We start from the raw sequence: 22,109 nt of genomic DNA, 5'->3' as shown, positions 1-22,109 counted from the left end.
TAGATACCCTCGTGCTCCTGATGACAAGTTTCTCCAGCACCTCCTCGTCTTGTTGCTCCTCTTCAATGCTATGTCATCTCTGGCAATTTCTACTTATAGCATTGAACATCACTTTATTCTTCAGTCGGCATGCCTTCGCAAGATGTCCTGTTTTCTTGCAGAAGACGCACTCTAGGGACGAAATTCAGCATCCAGAGAAGGCTCGTTACCGTTGTTTTGTGAGGGCAGAATCGAGTGGCCACTGCGCTGCAGTCGATTGGCCACCACGAACCAAATTCACCACGGGGATTTTTCGACCCGACCCCCTCTTCCGCCCTGCTACTGCCAACTGCCGCAAGTGCGTCATCAAAGCGCACACCACTAATCTCCCGCACCGACATCTTAATCCGCCTGAAATTTACCTGCCAAAATCCTTGATCCGCCTCGCGGTGCTCCCGACAGCTTTTTCTAGCACTTAACGGAAATTATGTAATTGGCATCACGCAGACATGGCTCCAGGGTGACCAAGGCTGGGAACTCAACATCCACGGGTATTCAACATTTAGGAAGGAAAGACAGAAAGGAAAAGGAGGTGGGGTGGCATTGCTGGTTAAAGAGGGAATTACTGCAATAGTAAGGAAGGACATTAGCTTGGATGATGTGGAATCGGTATGGGTGGAGCTACGGAATACCAAAGGGCAGAAAACGCTGGTGGGAGTTGTGTACAGACCACCAGACAGTAGTAGTGAGGCTAGGGGCAGCATCAAACAAGAAATTAGGGATGCATGCAATAAAGGTACAGCAGTTATCATGGGCGACTTTAATCTACATATTGATTGGGCTAACCAAACTGGTAGCAATGCGATGGAGGAGGATTCCCTGGAGTGTATTAGGGATGGTATTCTAGACCAATAAGTCGAGGAACCAACTAGAGGGCTGGCCATCCTAGACTGGGTGATGTGTAATGAGAAAGGATTAATTAGCAATCTTGTTGTGCGAGGCTGCTTGGGGAAGAGTGACCATAATATGGTAGAATTCTTTATTAAGATGGAGAGTGACACAGTTAATTCAGAGACTCGGGTCCTCAACTTAAGGAAAGCTAACTTCGATGGTATGAGACGTGAATTGGCTAGAATAGACTGGCAAATTATACTTAAAGGGTTGACGGTGGATAGTCAATAGCAAACATTTAAAGATCACATGGATGAACAATTGTACATTCCTGTCTGGAGTAAAAATAAAATGGGGAAGGTGGCTCAACTGTAGTTAACAAGGGAAATTAACGATAGTTTTAAATCCAAGGAAGGGGCATATAAATTGGCCAGAAAAAGCAGCAAACCTGAGGACTGGGAGAATTTTGTAATACAGCAGAGGAGGACAAAAGGTTTAATTAGGAGAGGGAAAATAGAGTATGAGAGGAAGCTTGCTGGGAACATAAAAACTGACTGAAAAGCTTCTCAAGATATGTAAAGAGAAAAAGATTAGTGAAGACAAACGTAGGTCCCTGGCAGTCAGATTCAGGTGAATTTATAATGGGAAACAAAGAAATGGCAGAACTGTTGAACAAATATTATGGTTCTGTCTTCATGAAGGAAGACACAAATAACCCTCCAGAAGTATGAGAGGGCCGAGGGTCGAGTGAGAAGCAGGAACTGAAGGATATCATTATTAGGCGCAAAATTTTGTTGGGGAAATTGATGGGATTGAAGGCCGATAAATCCCCGGGGCCTGATATTCTGCATCCCAGGGTATTTAAGGAAGTGGCCCTAGAAAAAGTGGATGCATTGGTGATTATTTTCCAACAGTCTATCGACTCTGGATCAGTTCCTATGGACTGGAGGGTAGCTAATGTAACATCACTTTTTAAAAAAGGAGGGAGAGAGAAAACGGGTAATTATAGACCGGTTAGCCTGACATCAGTCGTGGGAAAATGTTGGAATTAATTATTAAAAATGAAATAGCGGCGCATTTGGAAAGCAGTAACAGGATTGGTCCAAGTCAGCATGGACTTATGAAAGGGAAATCATGGTTGACAAATCTAGTGAAATTTTTTGAGGATGTAACTAGCAGAGCGGACAAGGGAGAACCAGTGGATGTGGTGTATTTGGACTTTCAAAAGGCTTTTGACAAGGTCCCACACAAGAAATTGGTGTGCAAAATCAAAGCACATAGTATTGAGGGTATTGTACTGACGTGGATGGAGAACTAGTTGGCAGACAGGAAGCAGAGTGTCGGATAAACGGGTCCTTTTCAGAATGGCAGGCAGTGACTAGTGGAGTGCCGCAGGGCTCAGTGCTGGGACCCCAGCTCTTTACAATATATATTAATGATTTAGATGAAGGAATTGAGTTTAATATCTCCAAGTTTGCAGATGACACTAAACTGGGTGGCGGTGTGAGCTGTGAGGAGGATGCTGAGAGGCTGCAGGGTGACTTGGACAGGTTAGATGCATGGCAGATGCAGTATAAGTGTGAGGTTATCCACTTTGGGGGCAAAAACATGATGGCAGAATATTATCTGAATGGTGGCAGATTAGGAAAAGGGGAGGTGCAACGAGACCTGGGTGTCATGGTTCATCAGTCATTGAAAGTTGGCATGCAGGTACAGCAGGCGGTGAAGAAGGAAAATGGTATGTTGCCCTTTATAGCTAGGAGATTTGAGTATAGGAGCAGGGAGGTCTTACTGCACTTGTACAGGACCTTGTTGAGGCCTCACCTGGAATACTGTGTTCAATTTTGGTCCCCTAATCTGAGGAAGGACATTCTTGCAATTGAGAGAGTGCAGCGAAGGCTCACCAGACTGATTCCCGGGATGGCTGGACTGGACATATGAGGAGAGATTGGATCAACTGGGCCTTTATACACTGGAGTTTCGAAGGATGAGAGGGGTTCTCATAGAAACATATAAAATTCTGATGGGACTGGATAGGTTAGATGCGGGAAGAATGTTCCCGATGTTGGGGAAGTCCAGAACCAGGGGACACAGTCTTAGGATAAGGGGTAGGCCATTTAGGACTGAGCTGAGGAGAAACTTCACTCAGAAAGTTGTTAACCTAAGGAATTCCCTACGGCAGAGAGTTGTTGATGCCAGTTCATTGGATATATTCAAGAGGGAGTTAGATATGGCCCTTCTGGCTAAAGGGATCACGGGGTATGGAGAGAAAGCAGGAAAGGGGTGCTGAGGAAATGATCAGCCATGATCTTATTGAATGGTGGTGCAGGCTCGAAGTGCTGAATGGCCTACTCCTGCACCTATTTTCTCTGTTTTCATGTTTCAATGTTTCTATTGGGGCACCTTGTTTCTTGTGTGTGCAGCACGACATCGCGGTGGCCCTTCAAAGGGAGGGCATATTCCCATGGCTGCCATGTTTTATTTTGCCGGCCGACTTCCCGATCGGCCGGACAAGTATTGCCCCGAGTTTGGCCATTGGGTGCCAGGCCGTTGGCCCGGCCAAAACCCTCCCTGGTGGCCCAGTGGCCGAACTTACAAAATCGGTGCTTCACTCCTATTTAAATGAGGGGAGAGACGTGGTGACGCATATGTGCACTGACGTCACCACCTCTCCCTGCTCCGCCGCTGAGTGACAGTGGCAGAGTCTCAATCCCGCCCAAACTTCCACCCCTCACCAGCACTTACTGCCACGGTTCCACCTCCATTATGAGCGGCTTCCGATCCAATGCAAAAAAAATTTCAAAGTGGAGAAAATTGATCGGAAGCCCGCCTCATCGCACCCAATGGTAAAAACTTCAAAAAAAAGATAGATGCGCCAGCTTTCTGGCAGGCCAGAATTTCAGCTCCTCTGCCTTCACATATGGACAACTTTGAGCAACTTTGAGCAGGCACCAATAGCATGACTTCAATGTGCTGTTACCTTGGCCAGTTGCTGAGGCCTTGGGGCCCAACTGCCTTTTACTTTTAACCCGCAAGCGATTCACCTCGGTTGGCTGACGACTGAAAATAGCACTAATTTCTCGGGAGTATTGGTCGGCCGCAGCCATCGACATAGCTGTCTGACAAGCTGTATCAAAAGTCAAGTTCAGGGTTGTCAATAACTTTCTTCTGATTGCTTCATTTTTCATCCCACCAACAAAGCAGTAATGCACAACTTGGCCTGAATGTTTCCAAAATGACTGTGAATGGATAGCATTTTTTAAAGCTACAATGTATTCACTGATACTCTCATCAATGAATTGATAATTTTCAGCAATTTCCAGGGGCTCAGGACTGTAGTGCTAATCTCCGTCAGTGGCGTGTTCTTTGGCTTGATGGAACAAGCCAATTTTTCAGGGTTTCATGCACCCTGCTTCAGTCAAGAAAATAGCCCATTTTCTTTCTAAATCCACCCAGTGACGGATTTCATCATCGGGAACTTCAACGATACTATTTGTGCTGCAAACATTTCTAGCCGCTCCACGTATGCTCCAAAGGTCTTTCGGTCGCGATGGAACTCACCCAAGTGCCCTATTATTCGCATAGGCGCGGCCATCTGGACTCTGGCAGTTCAGACAAGTTAGCTTGAAATTTACCTTGGATTTTTAGCTGTGCTGCAAAACAAAGAACCTTTCAATGTCTCTCTATCGTTTGGCAGGAATTATCCAACAACACAAATTTCAGCTAGGGAATCCGATTATCCTATCCTCATCGCCAATGTGATATATTCTTTACGACATCACAAACATACACATACATAAGATGGCTCTACAGGAACTTTCATGTGACCTTGTCACATGATCCTTTTATTATATACATGAACAGTTGCATTACCACAGTGGTCAACTAGTGGGAGCTCTCTATTACAATAGGCACATATATGTTGGGTTTGAGTCAAATTCACGATTTTTAAACTTTTACCTCCCCATCCCCCTCTCTCACTTGTCATGTGAGCGGGAGGTGTAAAAATTCCCTTCATGATGTTTGTGGATCTGGTATGGCTTGGAGGCATTTTCGTTAAAAAAAAGTCACTTGATCCTATTTAAAGTGAAATAGATACAGGAATGAATGTATGCAGGGATAATGATATCTATGCATACTTTTCCTAATTCGCGACTCATACACAACATACACATGAAAAATATCCCAGTTCACACATAATCTTAAAGCCGCACAGTACATAAGAACATAGGAATTAGGTGTAGGAGTAGGCCATTCGGTCCCTCGAGGCTGCTCTGCCATTCAATGAGATCATGGCTGATCTTTTACCTCAACTCCACTCTCCTGCACTATCCTCATATCCCTTGATGCTCTTAATATGCAAAAATCTATCTATCTCTGTCTTGAAAATACTCAAAGACTGAGCCTCCACAGCTCTTTGGTGTAGCGAATTCCAAAGATTCACCACACTCTGAGTAAAGAAGTTTCTCCTCATCTCAGTCCTAAATGGCAGACCCTTTATTCTGAAACTGTGACCCTTGGTTCTAGACTTCCCAGCCAGGGGAAACATCCTCCCTGCATCTACCCTGTCAAGCCTTGTAAGAATTGTGTATGTTTCAATGAGATCACCTCTCATTCTTCTAAACTCTAGAGAATATAGGCCAAGCCTGCTCAATCTCTCCTCAGAGGACAATACCCCCATTCAAGGAATCAGACTAGTGAACCTTTGTTGCACTCCCTCAAGGGCAAGTATAACCTTCCTTAGATAAGGAGACCAAAACTGTACACAATACTCCAGATGCGGTCTCACCAGGGCCCTATATAATTGCAGTGGAATGTCTCTACTCTTATACTCAAATCCTCTTGTAATAAAGGCCAACATTCCATTTGCTTTCTTAATTGGTTGCTGCATCTGCATGTTAACTTTCAGTGATCCATGTACAAGGACCCCCAGGTCCCTCTGAACACCAACATTTACCAATCTCTCATCATTTAAAAAATACTCTGCTTTTCTATGTTCACTACCAAAGTGGATAACTTCTCATTTCTCCACATTATATTCCATTTGCTATGTTCTTGCCCACTCACTTAGCCTGTCTATATCCCCTTGAAGCCTCCTCACAACTTACATTCCCATCAAGCTTTGTATCATCAGCAAACTTGGATGTATTACATTTGGTCCCCTCATCCAAATCATTGATATAGATTGTAAATAGCTGGGACCCAAGCACTGATTCTTGCGGCACCCCACTAGTTACAGCCTGCCAACCCGAAAATGATCTGTTTATTTCTACTCTCTGCTTTCTGTCCATTAACCAATTCTCAATCCATGCTAGTATATTACCCTCAATCCCATGAACCCTATTTTTATTCAATCACCTCTTGTATGGCGCTTTATCGAATGCCTTCTAAAAATCTAAATAAACCGCATCCACTAGTCCTCCCTTATCTATTCTGCTAGTTACAACCTCAAAAACTCTAACAAATTTGTCAAATATGATTTCCCTTTAATAAATCTGGGTTTAATCTGCCCAATCCTATTATTATTTTCTAAGTGCCCTGTTACCACGTCCTTAATAATACATTCTAGCATTTTCCCTACTACTGATGTCAGACTAACTGGTCTGTAGTTCCTCATTTTCTCTCTCCCTCCTTTCTTAAAAAGCAGGGTTGCAATTGCTACCTTCTAATCCATGGGAACCATTCTAGAATCTATGGAGTTTTGGAAGATGACAACCAATTCATCCATTATCTCTATAGCCACCTCTTTCAAAACACTAGGATGTAGGCCATCAGGTCCAGGGAATTTATTGTCCTTCAGTCCCATTAATTTCTCTAATACTATTTTTTTACTAATACTAATTTCTTTCACTTTCTCATTCCTGCTAGACACTTGGATACTCCACTATTTCCAGGAGGTTTCTCGTGTCTTATTCTGTGAAGACAGACACAAAGTATTTGTCTAATTTCTCTGCCATTTCCTTATTCCCCATTCAAATTTCTCCTGTGTCAGTTTGTAAGGGATCCCATTTACTTTTGCTAACCTTTCCCCTTTTACATACCTTTAGAACTTTAGCAGTCTATTTTTATGTCTCCCATTAGTTTACTCTCATATTCTATTTTCCTTTTCTTTATCAATTTCTTGGTTCTCCTTTGCTGAATTCTAAAATCCTCCCAATCCTCAGGCTTGCTGTTCTTTTTGACAACATTATAAGCCTCTTCCTTTGATCTAATATTATCTTTAACTTCTTATGTTAGCCACGGTTGGAGCACTTTTCCTGTGGGGTTTTTGTGCCTTAAAGGAATGTATGATTGTTGTAAATTATGTATTGATGCTTTAAATGGTAGTCATTGCTTGTCTACAATCATACCTTTAAAGTAGTTTCCCAATCTACCTTAGCCAACTCTCTCCTCATACCTAGGTAGTTTCCTAATACCTGGAACAGTTGGCATAAAGAATCAATGTTTAGGAATGTAGACACAAATATTAAAGGAATACACTTTCAGAAATTACCTTCAAATGGTAAGAGAGATAAGAGGTGGATTCCAGCTCCGGTGGCTTGCTGAGTATCATTCAATCATTGTCCACTAGGCAGGGATGATTGTGATTTTTTTGGATTAAAATATTGCTTGACCTGATTTCAAAGAAAAATCAGATCCCTGATAACGTGGAGGTTATTATGTATCAGAGGATCTCAAAATATCAAAACTTTTGAAAGTTGAAAACATTAGCGCCAGGCACTAATGATTTTCAGCTTGAAAAAAATCAGTGTTTTTATTCCAGGAAGGAAGTGGAGCATTAAATCTAGCCCTCCACTTCCTTCGTGGAGCACTAGAGAACGCAGGCGGGCCAGTAGTTGTACAGCGCTGCCACATTCCATGGCTTCTTCCTCCCTTAAATGGAAGGACCATCGCTGCTTTGGGACCAGTTAGCTGGTCCCCGATGGCAGCCACAATTGGCCCAATCAACCCCATGCACTCCAGCAGAGTGCTGGGCTGAGTAATCGCGGCCCAGGAGAATTATAAAATTTTCACCATTTTATAAATGTTGCTACTTACCTCGGCAAGCCCGCCTTTAACCTTCGCCCCCGAAACACCTAGCCCCCCAAACAATGCCTTCTGCAGCTGTCGGTGTTTTTGCCCGGCGATACTGCAGGGGTGGTAACAGAAGTTCGGGTCCGGGCCGGTACAATGGTGTGAATAGTAATGATGTCACGATCTCCGGGCGTAGGAGATCGGAGTGCAACATTTTACCGTCATCGTAAACCTCCCGCCAAAGTTAGCGGGAGTCGCTCATTTCGTCGAGCCCGCTCGGTAAGTCGTTAGCGTTCAGTTATCACTCCCCTGGAGATGATAACGGGAGGTGCTAATGTGGCTAATTTCTCTCACATAAAACGCCAGATGACCTTGCAAGTTTATAATTTGCAGTTGTACTTAGTATCACAGACAGTAGTACAGCTGATGTTACTAAATACTGTAGAAGGTTATACTGGAATAATGAGAGACAATACTATGATGTCATATTTTACTACATGAAAGATATATAAATGCAGGTGTCATGGTTGAATAGGTTTCCTGATACAGTGGACCTTATGTCTCCTGCCTTCCATCCTACCACAGATTTTGCCTTTTGTTCTTTCCTCCCCTCCCCCCTTTCCCTGTCCCTCCTTAAAATCAGTTACATCTCTAAATTTTTCCAGTTCTGACAAAAGATCATCGACCTGAAACGTTAACTCTGTTTCTCTCTCCACAGATGCTGTCTGACCTGCTGAGTATTTCCAGCATTCTCTATTTTTATTTCACATTTCCAGCATAGAAACATAGAAAATAGGTGCCGGAGCAGGCCATTCGGCCCTTCGAGCCTGTACCACCATTCAATATGATCCTGGCTGATCATGCAACTTCAGTACCCCACTCCTGCCTTCTCCCCATAACCCCCTGATCCCTTTTGCCGTAAGGGCCACATCTAACTCCCTTTTGAATATATCCAACGAACTGGACTCAACAACTTTCTGTGGTAGAGAATTCAATAGGATCACAATTCTCTGGGTGAAAAAGTTTCTCCTCATCTCAGTCCTAGATGGCTTACCCCTTATCCTTAGACTGTGACCCCTGGTTCTGGACATCCCCAATATCGGAAACATTCTTCCTGCATCTAACCTGTCCAATTCCGTCAGAATTTTATATGCTTCTATGAGATCCCCTCTCATTTTTCTAAATTCCAATGAATATAAGCTTAGTCGATACAGTCTTTCTTCATATGTCAGTCCTGCCATCCCGGGAATTAGTCTGATGAACCTTCGCTGCACTCCCTCAATAGTAAGAATGTCCTTCCTCAGATTAGGAGACCAAAACTGCACACAGTACTCAAGGTATGGTCTCACCAAAGCCCTGTACAACTGCAGCAAGACCTCCCTGCCCCTATACTCAAATTCTCTCGCTATGAAGGCCAACATATCATTTGCTTTCTTTACTGCCTGCTATACCTGTATGCCTACTTTCAATGACTGATGTACCATGATACCCAGGTCTCGTTGCACCTCCGCTTTTACTAATCTGTCACCATTCAGATAATAACCTGCCTTCCTGTTTTTGCCAGCAAAGTGGATAACCTCACAGTTATCCACGTTATACTGCATCTGCCATGCATTTGCTCACTCACCCAACCTATCCAAGTCACCCTGCAGCCTCTTAGCATCCTCCTCACAGCTCACACTGCCACCCAGCTTAATGTCATCTGCAAATTTGGAGATATTACATTCAATTCCTTTGTCTAAATTATTAATATATATTGTAAATAGCTGGGGTCCCAGCATTGAACCTTGCGGTACCCCACTAGTCATTGCCTGCCATTCTGAAAAGGACCTGTTTATTCCCACTTTTTGCTTCCTGTCTGCCAACCAGTTCTCTATCCAGGTCAATACATTACCCCCAATACCATGTGCTTTAATTTTGCACACCAATCTCTTGTGTGGGACCTTGACAAAAGCCTTTTGAAAGTCCAAATACACCATATCCACTGGTTTTCTCTTATCCACTCTACTAGTTACATCCTCAAAAAATTCTAGAAGATTTGTCAAGCATGATTTCCCTTTCATAAATCCATGCTGACTTGGACTGATCCTGTCACTGCTTTCCAAATGTGCTGCTATTACATCTTTAAGAATTGATTCCAGCATTTTCCCCACTACCGATGTCAGGCTAACCGGTAATTCCCTGTTTTCTCTCTCCCTCCTTTTTTTAAAAGTGGGGTTACATTAGCTACCCTCCAATCCATAGGAACTGATCCAGAGTCCATGGACCACCAATGCATCTACTATTTCTACGGCCACTTCCTTACGTACTCTGGGATGCAGACTATCAGGCCCTGGAGATTTATCGGCCTTCAATTCCATCAATTTCCCTAACACCATTTCCTGACTATTAAGGATTTCCCTGAGTTCTCTCAATTCCTCCTTCTCGCTAGACCGTCGGTCCCCTAGTACTTTCGGGAGGTTATTCGTGTCTTCCTTCGTGAAGACAGAACCAAAGTATTTGTTCAATTGGTCTGCTATTTCCTTGTTCCCCATTATGAATTCACCTGATTCTGACCTACATGAGTCTTCACTAATCTTTTTCTCTCCACACATCGATAGAAGCATCCGCAGTATTATGATTTTGTATTAGTCATACAATACTCCTGTGAAGCGCCTTGGGACATTTTACTATGCTAAAGGTGCTATATAAATACAAGTTGTTGTTGTTTTCAAGCTGTTGTTGAATTACATTCAATATATTTCTTTCTTTACATTGGGTGTTGGGATCAAAAGGCTTCGGCATATGTTTTTTCTGCTTCCAACTTCAGATTTTGTGTTCGATTGTCTGAATTTTGAGTAGTTGGACCTGAATCCAAAGTTCAAATTGGTTAGTTCCGCAATGTACTGTTCAAGGAAACTATCCCAGATACATTCTACGAAATCTTCCTCAAGGCTACCCTGGCCAATTTGCTTTGTCCAATTAATATGAAGGTTAAAATCGCCCAGGATAATTGCCGTTCCTTTTTTATTTCCATTATTTCTTGATTTATACTCCATGTAACAGTGTAGCTACTGTTAGGGTGCCTATGGACTACGCCCACCAGTGACGTTTCCCCTTATTATTCCTTATCTCCACCCAAACTGATTCAACATCTTGATCTTCTGAGCCAATATTGTTTCTTACTAATGTACTGATCTCATTCTTTATTCACAGTGCTACCCCACCTGCTTTTCTTTTCTGTCTGTCCTTCCGAATTGTCAAATACCCCTGAATATTTAGTTCCCAGTCCTGGTCACCCTGCAACCACTTCTCTGTAATGGCTATCAGATCATACTCATTTTTATCTATTTGTGCCATCAACTCATCTATTTTGTTACGAATGCTATGTGCATTCAGCTAAAGAGCTTTTAAATTTTGTTTTTTTACCATTTTCTCCTGCTTTGACTCCACTTTCTGATTCACCTTTATATTTATACATTCTGTCCCTTCCTGACATGCTCTGGTTTTCATTTCCCCCAGTGCTACCCTGCTCTATTGCCTTCTTCTTATTCTTTGACTTTTTAAATTTTTGCTCACCAGAATCCTCCCCCCCATTAATTAGTTTAAAGCCCTCTCTACAACCCTAGTTATTGTGTCCCCTGTGGATTCAGCATGACTGGTAGAAGGCTGCTGTGTGTCAAGAGCAGATACTACAGATGGCCTTGCAGGACACCCTTGACCAGCTCTGGGTCTGAAAGTAGGCTGCACCACCTCAGGCTGGGCGGTGGCAGTCTGGGCTGGTTGGATGATGGCCAGCGACAAGTGCAATGGTGGAGTGGCAATGGTGGGCTCAGGAATGCTGTCATCCTGAGAGAGGACGGCAGGTTCCTGATCCACTGACCTCGTGCCACACCCCCGGGGGAAGCACCTCAACACCCACACCGATCTGCTGGAGCACAGTTTGGTGGGCTGCTGCGTCACCGTGACATTTCTGGTGGACTGTGGTGGATGGCGATGGCAGCAGTCAGAGCATGAGTGGCATCAAGCTGAGTCTGTGTGAGAGCAGTGTGAGACTCTATGTCAACATTCACTGACTGCACCAAGACATTGCATGACATAAACTGGGACTGCATGAGAGCAGTCTAAGCTTCAATGCCACCAACCATTGTCTGCATTACAGACGTTGAGTTGCTTCCTGTGCTGTCATGTCACCCATGACACACGTCATGAGGTCTGGATCCGCACAGTCTCGCTGGGAACCCATCATCGTCTGCAAACTGGCAAAGATTGGCTCCATGGTGTGTGTAGAGCTCTGTGCAATGCTGGAGGCAGACTCCTCTATGCTCCGTACCACTGCCGAGAGGCTCTCGGACATGCTTGCCATTGGAGCTATGGTGCATGGCCATCATCGTTTGTGTGCACGCCTCCCAATCGAGGTCCTCATCTGAGTTCTGTGCAGCAGAACTCCTGCGTGAAATCATCCTCCAGGGAGATGGCACCCCAGGTTCTCTTTCCCCTTGGCCTTGCTGCAGTCCGCTAAGCCCCAGTGCATCACTCAGTTCAGGCCCCTCTACTAGCTTAACCTCTAAGGAGCGCATAGTGCCAGTCTCTGAGCTGGTGCCTGCAGGTGAGAGGAGCAATGATGCAATGATGCAGTTCTCAGCTCCTCCTCCTCTTCTATGTTTTTTTTTTGGGGTGGGGTCTCAGGTGCAGCATGGACAGCTTCTGCCTGGTTCTCTGAAAGCATAAATGGCATTGCGGGAGGGTAGTGGGGCAGGAATGGAGCAAGGAATCAAGAGCTGGAAAGTACTAAAACATTCTGGTGTGGGGCGGAACGATGGGTGGGGAAAGTGATATGAGAGAAGGAGAGGGGATTGGAAAGTTATAAAGCAGTTATAAAGGTGTGGTGGTGGGGGCGGGGGCGGCAAAGGCATGGGGGGGGGGGTGGAAGTGGTATGAGAAAAGGAGAGGGGATAAAGATACCATTATTTCACCCAGCGGGGTCGAAATCTCTGCAGGCAATGGCGCCCACCACCTGCGGGCCCATGAGCCCCAGCACTCGCTGCTCAAGGTTGGCGAGGGGTCATAGGTCAGGTTCCCCTCCTCCAGTCCTTTGCTGCTCCCGTCTGTTATTTGCCGCCCTGGCCTGCAAAAGAAAGGAACTCGTGTATGTAAGACTCCAGCAATGTATGTGGAAGATATACCTGCCGTAGTTGAATAGCTGTGAATATATGCAAGGTGTGAGATGAGGATGTGATTGTGAGTATCTGCAGATGCTTGGTGGTTGAGTAGTGTAGAACTGATGGTTTGCACAGTGTGCGCAGAGGTTCAGAGACTGGTATGGAGGATGTGTGGAAGCTTGTACTGACTTTCACCACCCGACATAGGTCGCTGAATTTCTTGCAGCCCTGGGTGAGGCTTCTCTGCACCTCAGTGCTGGCTGACACCTCCGGGGCCACCTCACACCACATGGCACGGAAACTTGAGCTGATGGCCTCCTTCCTGAGGCAGGGAACAGGGAGTCCCTCCTGGTCTCTAGTGCTGCCACCAATGCCTCCAGAGCAACATTGTTGAATCTCGCGGTCCTCTCCCTTGAAGGGGGATTTCCAGCAGCCATTTCAGTACCTTCCTGAGCTCCAGAGATGAGTGCCTGACTTCAGCAATGCTGAAAATGAGCATCAGCAGATTCAAATGGCCACTCATTTAAGAGCCTGATGAAGCTGGAGTTAAGGATTGAAGGCTGATTGATGAATGGAACTCAGCTAAAATTGGGTAAGTGGCTATGAATAGCGCCCCTGCAGTGCCCAGCTGAGGCCATTACTGTCCCCCCTCACTCCTGGGGCGAAAACGCCCAATTCGCTACAATTTGGCAACCCATCTCGCCAGGCACTAAATTTTCTCAACCTGAAAAATCACCGCCCCAAACAGGACACTACTGAATTTCACCCCTAAAAATCTATTACTGTCACAGTAGATATATATTTTAGTTTTAAATGTTTTGTGTAAGTCCGTTTATTTAATAGTTTTGTCAAACACTAGTTTGTCACTACCTCCTGTATGACTTATATCTGTAATGACCTCTCAGCATCGTAACATTTCCAGTCGAGCTCAGCCCAATACTTTGACATAGCAATCAAGCTCAGCAGTACACTGCCAACAAATGAAGATGCTCTCCAGAACATTGGCTTTTGGTTGTTTAGTCCGGTGTAATAGAATATTTCACAATAGATGCCACTCTGCATCTTAACATATCATTCTTGCTGATGAACTGCGTCTGTGTCACCACAGGCCAACTCATGACCATGGTTCACTGTGTCACCATATCATTCACTATTGCTGACGATTCTGAATACTTTTCATATTATTAAGTTAGTGTACTTGTTAAGAAAATAAGAATGTTGGCAGCAATCTAAGCAAGGCTGGGAATAATTTATTAGGAAAAGAATTGCACGATAATACTTTTTTAAACAATGGTTTCTTCCAGCACAAATTGTTTTGATTTAGTGCAGGTGATTGTCGCTATTATTGTGGGTGACTACTTACTAACTTGTGGTTGTGTTCTCAAACAGTCATTTGTGGTTTCCTCCCTTTTTCACTGGTTTTGATTTGGAGTTTCCTAGATGACACATCCTGTGGTGTCTTTTGGCGAGCAGTCAACTGCTGTCGGTTGGCTGACTCATATGTTTAATGGATGTGCTGCTCACTACATACTTAAAAATACTGGATTTGATTAAAAAACAATTTATAGTGAGGCTTTCGGCCTGTTTTTAAGTTGATGCTGTCACAGACTGACTTTTTTTTTAACCCATTTGGCTATTACTACATGAGTTACAGGAAAAACAGTGAAAGCCATCAGTGAAACAACGGGGGTTATTTTCACTCTATCCACACAGCAGAAACTGGGTGGGTGCGTGGTTAAGTTCACCCAGGTAACTTACCCGCTCTGGAGGTTCCAGGACCTGACAATTCAGCATTTATGCTCACTTCACTGAGAAGACAGGAAGGAAATTCAACGTCAATGGAAATTAATATTGGGAGAAATGCAAAACGGGCTGCCAACTTTCCTTCACCCGTTTTACACTATCACTCAAAGTCAAGATCTATCTCATTGCATTTCATCCATATTGGTGAGACACAAACCCTCATTTCATAGGCCCCTATTTTCGCCATGATTGTGCGCCATTTTTTGGCGTCCAAACCTTTTTTGGCGTGAAATCGTTCGTTTCCAACTTTCGCCAATGTTTGTACGCTGGTGTCGACCATGTGCGCCAGTTTAAAAAATGTTGCCGCAGACACGAGTGAAAACGGGCTCAGGCGCCATTTTTGTGCAGTTAGGCGATTTTGGCCGACCACGGTTTTCTTCAACTGTCAAAAAGCCCTGAAAATAAAACCTTCTGTGAAGGTCAGGAAATCAGTGCGGCACGCAAAATGACATTGAGACCAGACAAAAGAAGACAAAATAAAGTACAAATGCATGAATTTATTTTGACAGGGTACTCTGGGAATAACATGGAAAGTAATTTCTGAGTTTTTGGGTGAGACAATAAACAAATGTATAAGTTTTTGGGAGGGAAATGAATTAACTCTGCTGGGTTCTTTTTCACCCAAATCGCGTCTGTCCACCCCAAAACAATCGTTGCTGGCCGGGTTCCAGGCACGGTACGGGGGAGTGCTGGCTGGGCAGGGTTGCGGGCTCGGCTGGACACAAGCACCAGAGCCCGGGCTGCTTTTGAAGCCGAGCGTCGAGTTGTTGTGCTTGTGTCCGGCTGAGCTTGTGATCCTGCCCGGCCGGCATTCCTTTCACCCGTGCTCGAGCTCGGTCAGCATCCGAAACGGGACATTTGTGCACAGGCACAGCAGCAAGCTAAAAATCACCATTTGTCATAGGTGACCCAAGAGAATCAGTGTACAAACAAACAAACAAATGCATGCGCAGATCAGGGGGTGGTCCGATCAAGGGTGTCACCCAGCCTTGTGGAGCAATACGGAGAGGAAAGGTGTCAGTGATTTAGGTATTTATCTGCATAATAACAATAATAATGGATGCAAGTTTTAGCATGCCTGATGTGGTAAGGGCGTTGGTCATACATGGCATGCACATGCAGAGGCGACAAATAATTTGACGCCGATATCGGGAAGACAGATTGATGGGGAGGAGGCCATACCCTCAGCGAGTCTATAGGGAGAGGCGCTCATACCTGCAACTGATTGAGGCAGTCTGCATTCGCAGGCTGCGATTCAGAAAAGAGGTCATCACTGAGATCTGCCAACTAATCAGGGCAGACATACGGCCAAGAAATGGAAGGAGGACTGCCTTACCTGTAGAAGTAAAGATACAGCGGCACTTGCGTTCTATGCTACGGGATCATTTCAAGCTTCAACTTGGGACGTATGCTCGATCTCGCAGCATGCCTCCCATTGCTGCATTTGCCAGGTGACTGCTGCATTGTATACCAAAAGGGACCAGTACATCACTTTCCCTATGACCATGCAGGCAATGAGAGACAGGATTGTGGGGTTCTCCAGAATTGCTGGTTTCCCCAGGGTACAGGGTGCCATTGACTCACCGCCTTGAGAGCACCCTTGCAAGATTCCAAAGTTTCAGGAAATGGTTCCACTCCCTAAATGTGCAGCTGGTGTGCGACGATCTGCAGCAGATCATGGCAGCGGATGCCAAATATCCCGGTAGCATCCGTGATGCTTTCATCCTATGTCAGAGCGTTATATCTGCCAGAAGGGCAGAGCTGGTTGCTCGGGAACAAAGGTTACGGGCTCGCCACTTGGCTTATGAGCCCCCCTACGCAAACCCCACACTGAGGCACAGCGTGAGTACAATATGTCCTACATAACGACATGGAGCATCATAGAGAGGACAATTGGTGTTTTAAAGCAGCGTTTCCAATGCCTGGACCACTCTGGATGCTACCTGCAATACTCCCCTCACCACATCGCTCAGTTCACTGTTGTTTGCTGCATGCTGCACAACTTGGCCATCATGAGGGGACAGGTACTGCACACTGAAGATCCTCCTGAGGGGAGGAGGAGGATTCGGATTGGGAGGAGTCTGACGAGGAGGAGGAGGAGGATGAGGACCAACAGTAGGAGGAGGAACCATCTCAAGTGCAAGACGACGGTGGAGGAGGGTGGGACGACTAAAGAGACCTCAAACCATTGCTAGAGACTTGCGTCAGTGGCTAATCCGTGAACGTTTATCTGCCTGAAGGCTAAACGGCAGCACGGTTGATTATAGTGTTGCACCATGTTGACCTTTTACATCTGTTTGCTCTTTTAATAATGTGTTGGTTTATGTTGGTTAAATTCATAAAATAATGCACTGATTCTGGTTAAATTAAAAGAATAGATTTATTAGACATTTGTACATTTGTACTTAACTTTAATAAAACATTTTACTTTTCAATGAAGAAATATCAAACTTTAACATTTTCAATTAACATGTATCAAACTTTAAACTTCTTGCAAACTTTAACATTTTCAATTAACAAAACATTATTGTATCAAACTTTCCTAGTAACAAAACAAGTAACAGCAAGATACAAATATCTCACCTCCCCTTTATTGAACCACCACTGTCATGTAGTGCCCCCCTTGCCCGCACTGGGGCCTCTACCCTTAGCCCTGTCTGTTGGCGCAGCAGACTTCCTTGGCCCCCCGGTGAGCCCAAGGTTATATTTTATTGTTTTTCGTTGGTGGGGTTGGACAGGGGCAGACCGAGTAGACACCTTTCTGGAAGGCCCGGGTTCGTCTTCATCTTCTTTTTCAAGCTATGGATCACCCTGCGGCACAGGCCCTGAGGATGGTCTGGGGATGATTTGAGTGACAGCAGTTGATGTCGCCAATTGGTGTTGTTGAATGACAACCTGGGTGTGCTCCCTTATTGCAGCAGCTACCTGCAAATTTCCATCACATATGTCAGACAATTTCCCCATCAGCTGTCCGGACAGTGCATCAAGTGCATTCCCTCCCTAAACTGCCCTGCCAGTGGTGGTCCTATTCCTCCAGACAGTGTTGCTACTTCTCCTGACAGTCCTGCAATTTCTACCTTCAGCTCACCCATGATGTCCAGGAGTGACCTGGTTAGCTGCATACTCTCCCCACTCATCCCCATGAGCTGTACCATGTCTACCTGCGCTTCTGGTTCAGCTATCCTTTCCACCCTTCTTCACCGTCTCCCACCTGTGCCTTGCTCTTCGACCCTATTGGGCATCCCTCTCACAGGTGTGCGTTGCTGGACCACACTGGGACACGCATCCTGATCCATGGGCTCCACTGGCTGCAGGTCTAATATGACCATCTGATCAGTGGGGGATCTTCATGCTGGCCTTCATCCAGATCATCCTGCTCAAAATCAGGAAACAATTCTGGACTCTCTTCTGGATATCCTTCAGGTGGTACTTCTGCTTCTCCTTCTGGATCACCTTCTGCCTCTTCCTGACCAGCAGCTGCTGTAAAACATATCTAAAACATCCATTAAAGCCTAGCTAGCCTACGCAGTATTTAGCCAACCTACAGTGTAAATTGCAGGGCTTATTCCGTCTCTTTGACCTGGGCCCAGCGTCCACATTGGTTGTGGATCTTCTCCGGTGAGCTTTAATCAGATCAGAGTTCCTCTGTTCCATCTGGCTCAATTGCAGCTTACTTGGCGGACCTCCACCAGTATGATTCCTGTGATTCCTGAACTTTGCATTCTTCAACTGCAAAGATGAAAATAGAACTTTTTAAGAGAGGGTCCTTTTGTGTGGTGCCCCCTCCTCCTCCCCCCCACCCCCCCCCGCCCTCCTCAACCAGACACACACACACATACATTTACAAAAATCATTGCAGTGCATTCCTACTTGAACTAATTGTCCTAGGTCCTGCTGCCGATTGTCCAAGTGGTGGCTACTGCATTGTACTGTACAGCAACATCATTCCAACATTGCGCCATTACAGCACGTTTTATTTTTTTCCGCTTTTCCCCCTGAGTTGCCAGCAGATCACATTTCCTCTCAATGATATCTACCAGGGATACCACTTTGTGTGGGAGAAATCAAACGGCCCTTCCTTCTCCTCCTTCGAATTCCTCTTCCACTTCCCTCTCAGCCATGTTTTGCAGGTTTTAATGCTCAACATTGCAGAAAGATCCAGCCAGCGCGATCCGATCACAAAAGGAAAAACAATCCGATCACAAAGGGCTCTTTAAATATATCTGATCCAGACCAGGAAGTTTCTTTTTTCGCGCATACCCAGAGAGTTTTTAGCGCAGACTTGAAGATCCGCCCCCCAGGCAACTTCGGAGAGCGCGGCGCCAAATTCAAATATTTGCTTGGTGAAAGTCCTGTTTTTTTTTTCTGCCGCGAATGTACAAAAAGGAATCAAACGCTAACATGCACAGGCACCAAAAATGCAGCAAGTTGAAAATAGGGGCCATAGTCTCGCTCAGTTAATAACAGGGTGGGATGGTCTGGCTGTGGGTTTCTTCAAGACCACACAAATACTGCTCCATGAAGAACCAACTGGTCAAGTTAAATAATGCAAAGACACTTGGGTGAAGATCCATTACTGCTATTCACATTGTTCATTTTATTCTTACTTCAATTGTTTCACTAAACTTTTCAGCAGGAGGAATTTCATTCCTACAGCATCAGTGTATTCTAACTTCACTTCATCCTTAACATTCACCTTAGTTTGGAAGCATTCTGACCAGCAATGAACTGAGACAAAGAATGTTTTTTCCTTTTAGCTCATAAATGTTATTCATGTAATTTTCCTGAAGGAATATAAGAATGTGCAGGATTGGGAAAACCTATTTGGCAACCCCAAATTAAAAAAAAAAAATGCACTGTTCACTACCTAAATCCCTCAATTCTTTGTCTCATCAAATACCTGACCATACTTAAAATTGCTGATGTTATCATTTGTTAATTTCCTGTATACACCAAGAAGTAAAAATAGGTTTATGCTGAAGTTATTGTGATATTTTACATAGGATTAACGAAGTGTAGTCTCGATATTGCCCACTTTCTCAATTAGTTGATGCCATCATTTAAATGGCAAACTATGGAATTAAAGAGGTAACCTTGTTGATTTGGTGTTGTCAATTTTCCTTTCTGGACATGGGACTTTTTTCCCACTGTAAAATACAGAAGTCCCTCTAGATATGGAAGCAATAGACTGTAATCTACTTTTCTCATATGAATGGGGTTTGGGAAAATATTGAGGCTGATTTTAGTATTCTGGCTCAGAGAAGGTGTACCAGACCATAAAATGAGGCAGCAAGGAGTCCCATTGGTTACTGCCAAATCTTTGCTCCACTCCATTTTCCAGTTGAGCCTTTTTTATTTAACCCAATAGGGGTGACATTTCAAAAACATAAAATCAGTATAACAAGTGCCCTAGGGCACCACTAATAACTTAAATAAAAAGCCCAGTTAAAATAACATGTTCAATAAAGCAACAGAAAAAAGGCTAGAAAATTGAATAAATAGTTCAATTATAATATAATTATTAGTGTCTAAGATATTCTGCATTGTCCACCGGTCATGGAAGACCTCCAGCATAATGGTGGACGCCACAAGCTTCCTCTCCAAGGTTACCTACTAACAGACAATACCATGGAAGAGAAGCAGGCAGTGATTTCCCCCCACCCCTCACATGTGCTCCACCCATCCTGGACCGATAAATTCCCATTTTGGTTAGATCCAGGAGCAGACCCAGGAGAAGGTCCTCCAACTTGCCCTGCACAGCGAGTGGCCAAAGATCAGGAGTGTGAGGCTAACATGCAGCCAAAAGTAGAGGAGCAACCTTCTCAAAGAGCTGAACAGGGGCTGTAACCTCTCGGATTCCATATATATGTGAAAGATGGATTCCTCCAGCAGTCACATGCGGTCTGGGAATCCTTGAAGGCACTTAAAGAAATATTGCAAATGACTGCTCCCTGTAATACTTTCAATGTCGAATCGCCAATGGTGCAGGAAAGGACTCCCACATAGAGGGTGTTCCATTGGGGCCCCGAATTTGATTATTTTGTTCTACGTCTGGATGGTGTGGCTTGCTTGCCCCACTTTGACTTTCTCTCCCTCTTTCTTGGAGAAATGGTTCCTCTCCTATTGGGCTCTCCAGATGATGATTTTATCAGGATAAGGCATTGGCCTTTTGGGGAATTGAAGGACATGAATCCTCGAAGGACATGGATTCATGTCCTATCACCTTGAGAGGCAGTGTCTTGTTAAGCTAATGAGCGATGCAATAAAATTGCTAGAGCTTTTCTAACTTGTTCTGGGGTAAATTATTGAATAATATTTACCTGTACATTAGGCATATTTGCAGTGTTTATCATATAAAGATGCATTTTATTTCCTTATGGTAAGGGTTAAAATAGTGCCATTTTAACGACCAGGAAATTTATTTATGGACCTCCAAACTCCTTCTGGATCCCAAATTATATTTAACAGCCCATCATTGCATAGCTAAGGTTTGTTTTAGGGTCTGATTAGCAGGTTTGCCCTGTAGGACAGAAGAGTTTATGGTTCAATTCTTCTGAGGTCAAAAAAGATAAACATATTCAGCCTCCTAACAGGATGTTTGTAATCAGTAATTAATGCGGCGTTCTCGTCACTTGTCTTTCTTGTGATATTGAAGAGTAAATCATATGTGTAACTCTCCCCCTCCCTCCTACATTACAGGGTTTTTGCTTTTCACAAGCGGTTTTGTCAATTATGCAAAAGTTCGGAAGGTGGCTGCCAAGATCGCCAGCTTGAAAAAGTCCAGGTTCCTTTTCATTTACTGATGGTAACAAATCACATCTTTCCCGTTTCCTGTTATACTGTATGTAGAGGTATCCATTTCTGTAGTCTGAACGATTCTGGTCTTGTCAGCCAATTACATTTTAAAAAGCAAAGCAAAAATAAGAGTTAGTGTTATAGCTGAACTGAGAAAGACAGCAGACTGAAGGATTTGTTGCATCACGGTCTTATACTCATGGGTACTGACAGTACGCTGAATCTTTTTTTGTTAGTGGAGAAAATAATTGCCATGTGCAATATTGCCCTCAACCTTTGACCTTGAGCACCAACGCAGATCATCACTTACTGTTGTAATCCTTTAGGCAATGACTTAACCTCTACAACCCTTAAAAAGCAGTCTCTCTTTATTTATCTATAATAAAGGCAGACTATCTGTTACTTAAGGCTGGATAGCTTGTGGCTACAGTGGGTTAGCAGTGCTCTTTCATACGTCCCAAAGATTTAGTTTAGATAAAAGTGAAC

At 44.3% G+C, this 22,109-nt stretch overlaps 1 protein-coding gene across 1 annotated transcript in view; it reads left to right on the top strand.

Moving 5' to 3' along the window:
• The window catches only part of LOC139231194 (NEDD4 family-interacting protein 1-like), a 198,933-nt gene extending 177,302 nt beyond the window's left edge, over positions 1-21,631 (top strand). The window contains exon 5 of the mRNA XM_070862496.1: positions 21,528-21,631. Coding sequence (XP_070718597.1) covers positions 21,528-21,631 — 104 coding nt within the window. The remainder of the gene's footprint in view (positions 1-21,527) is intronic.
• Positions 21,632-22,109: the final 478 nt, after the last annotated feature.

The sequence above is a fragment of the Pristiophorus japonicus genome, chromosome 2 (assembly GCF_044704955.1).
Source record: "Pristiophorus japonicus isolate sPriJap1 chromosome 2, sPriJap1.hap1, whole genome shotgun sequence".
NCBI lineage: Eukaryota > Metazoa > Chordata > Chondrichthyes > Pristiophoridae > Pristiophorus > Pristiophorus japonicus.
This window is presented reverse-complemented; position numbering and strand designations above follow the sequence as displayed.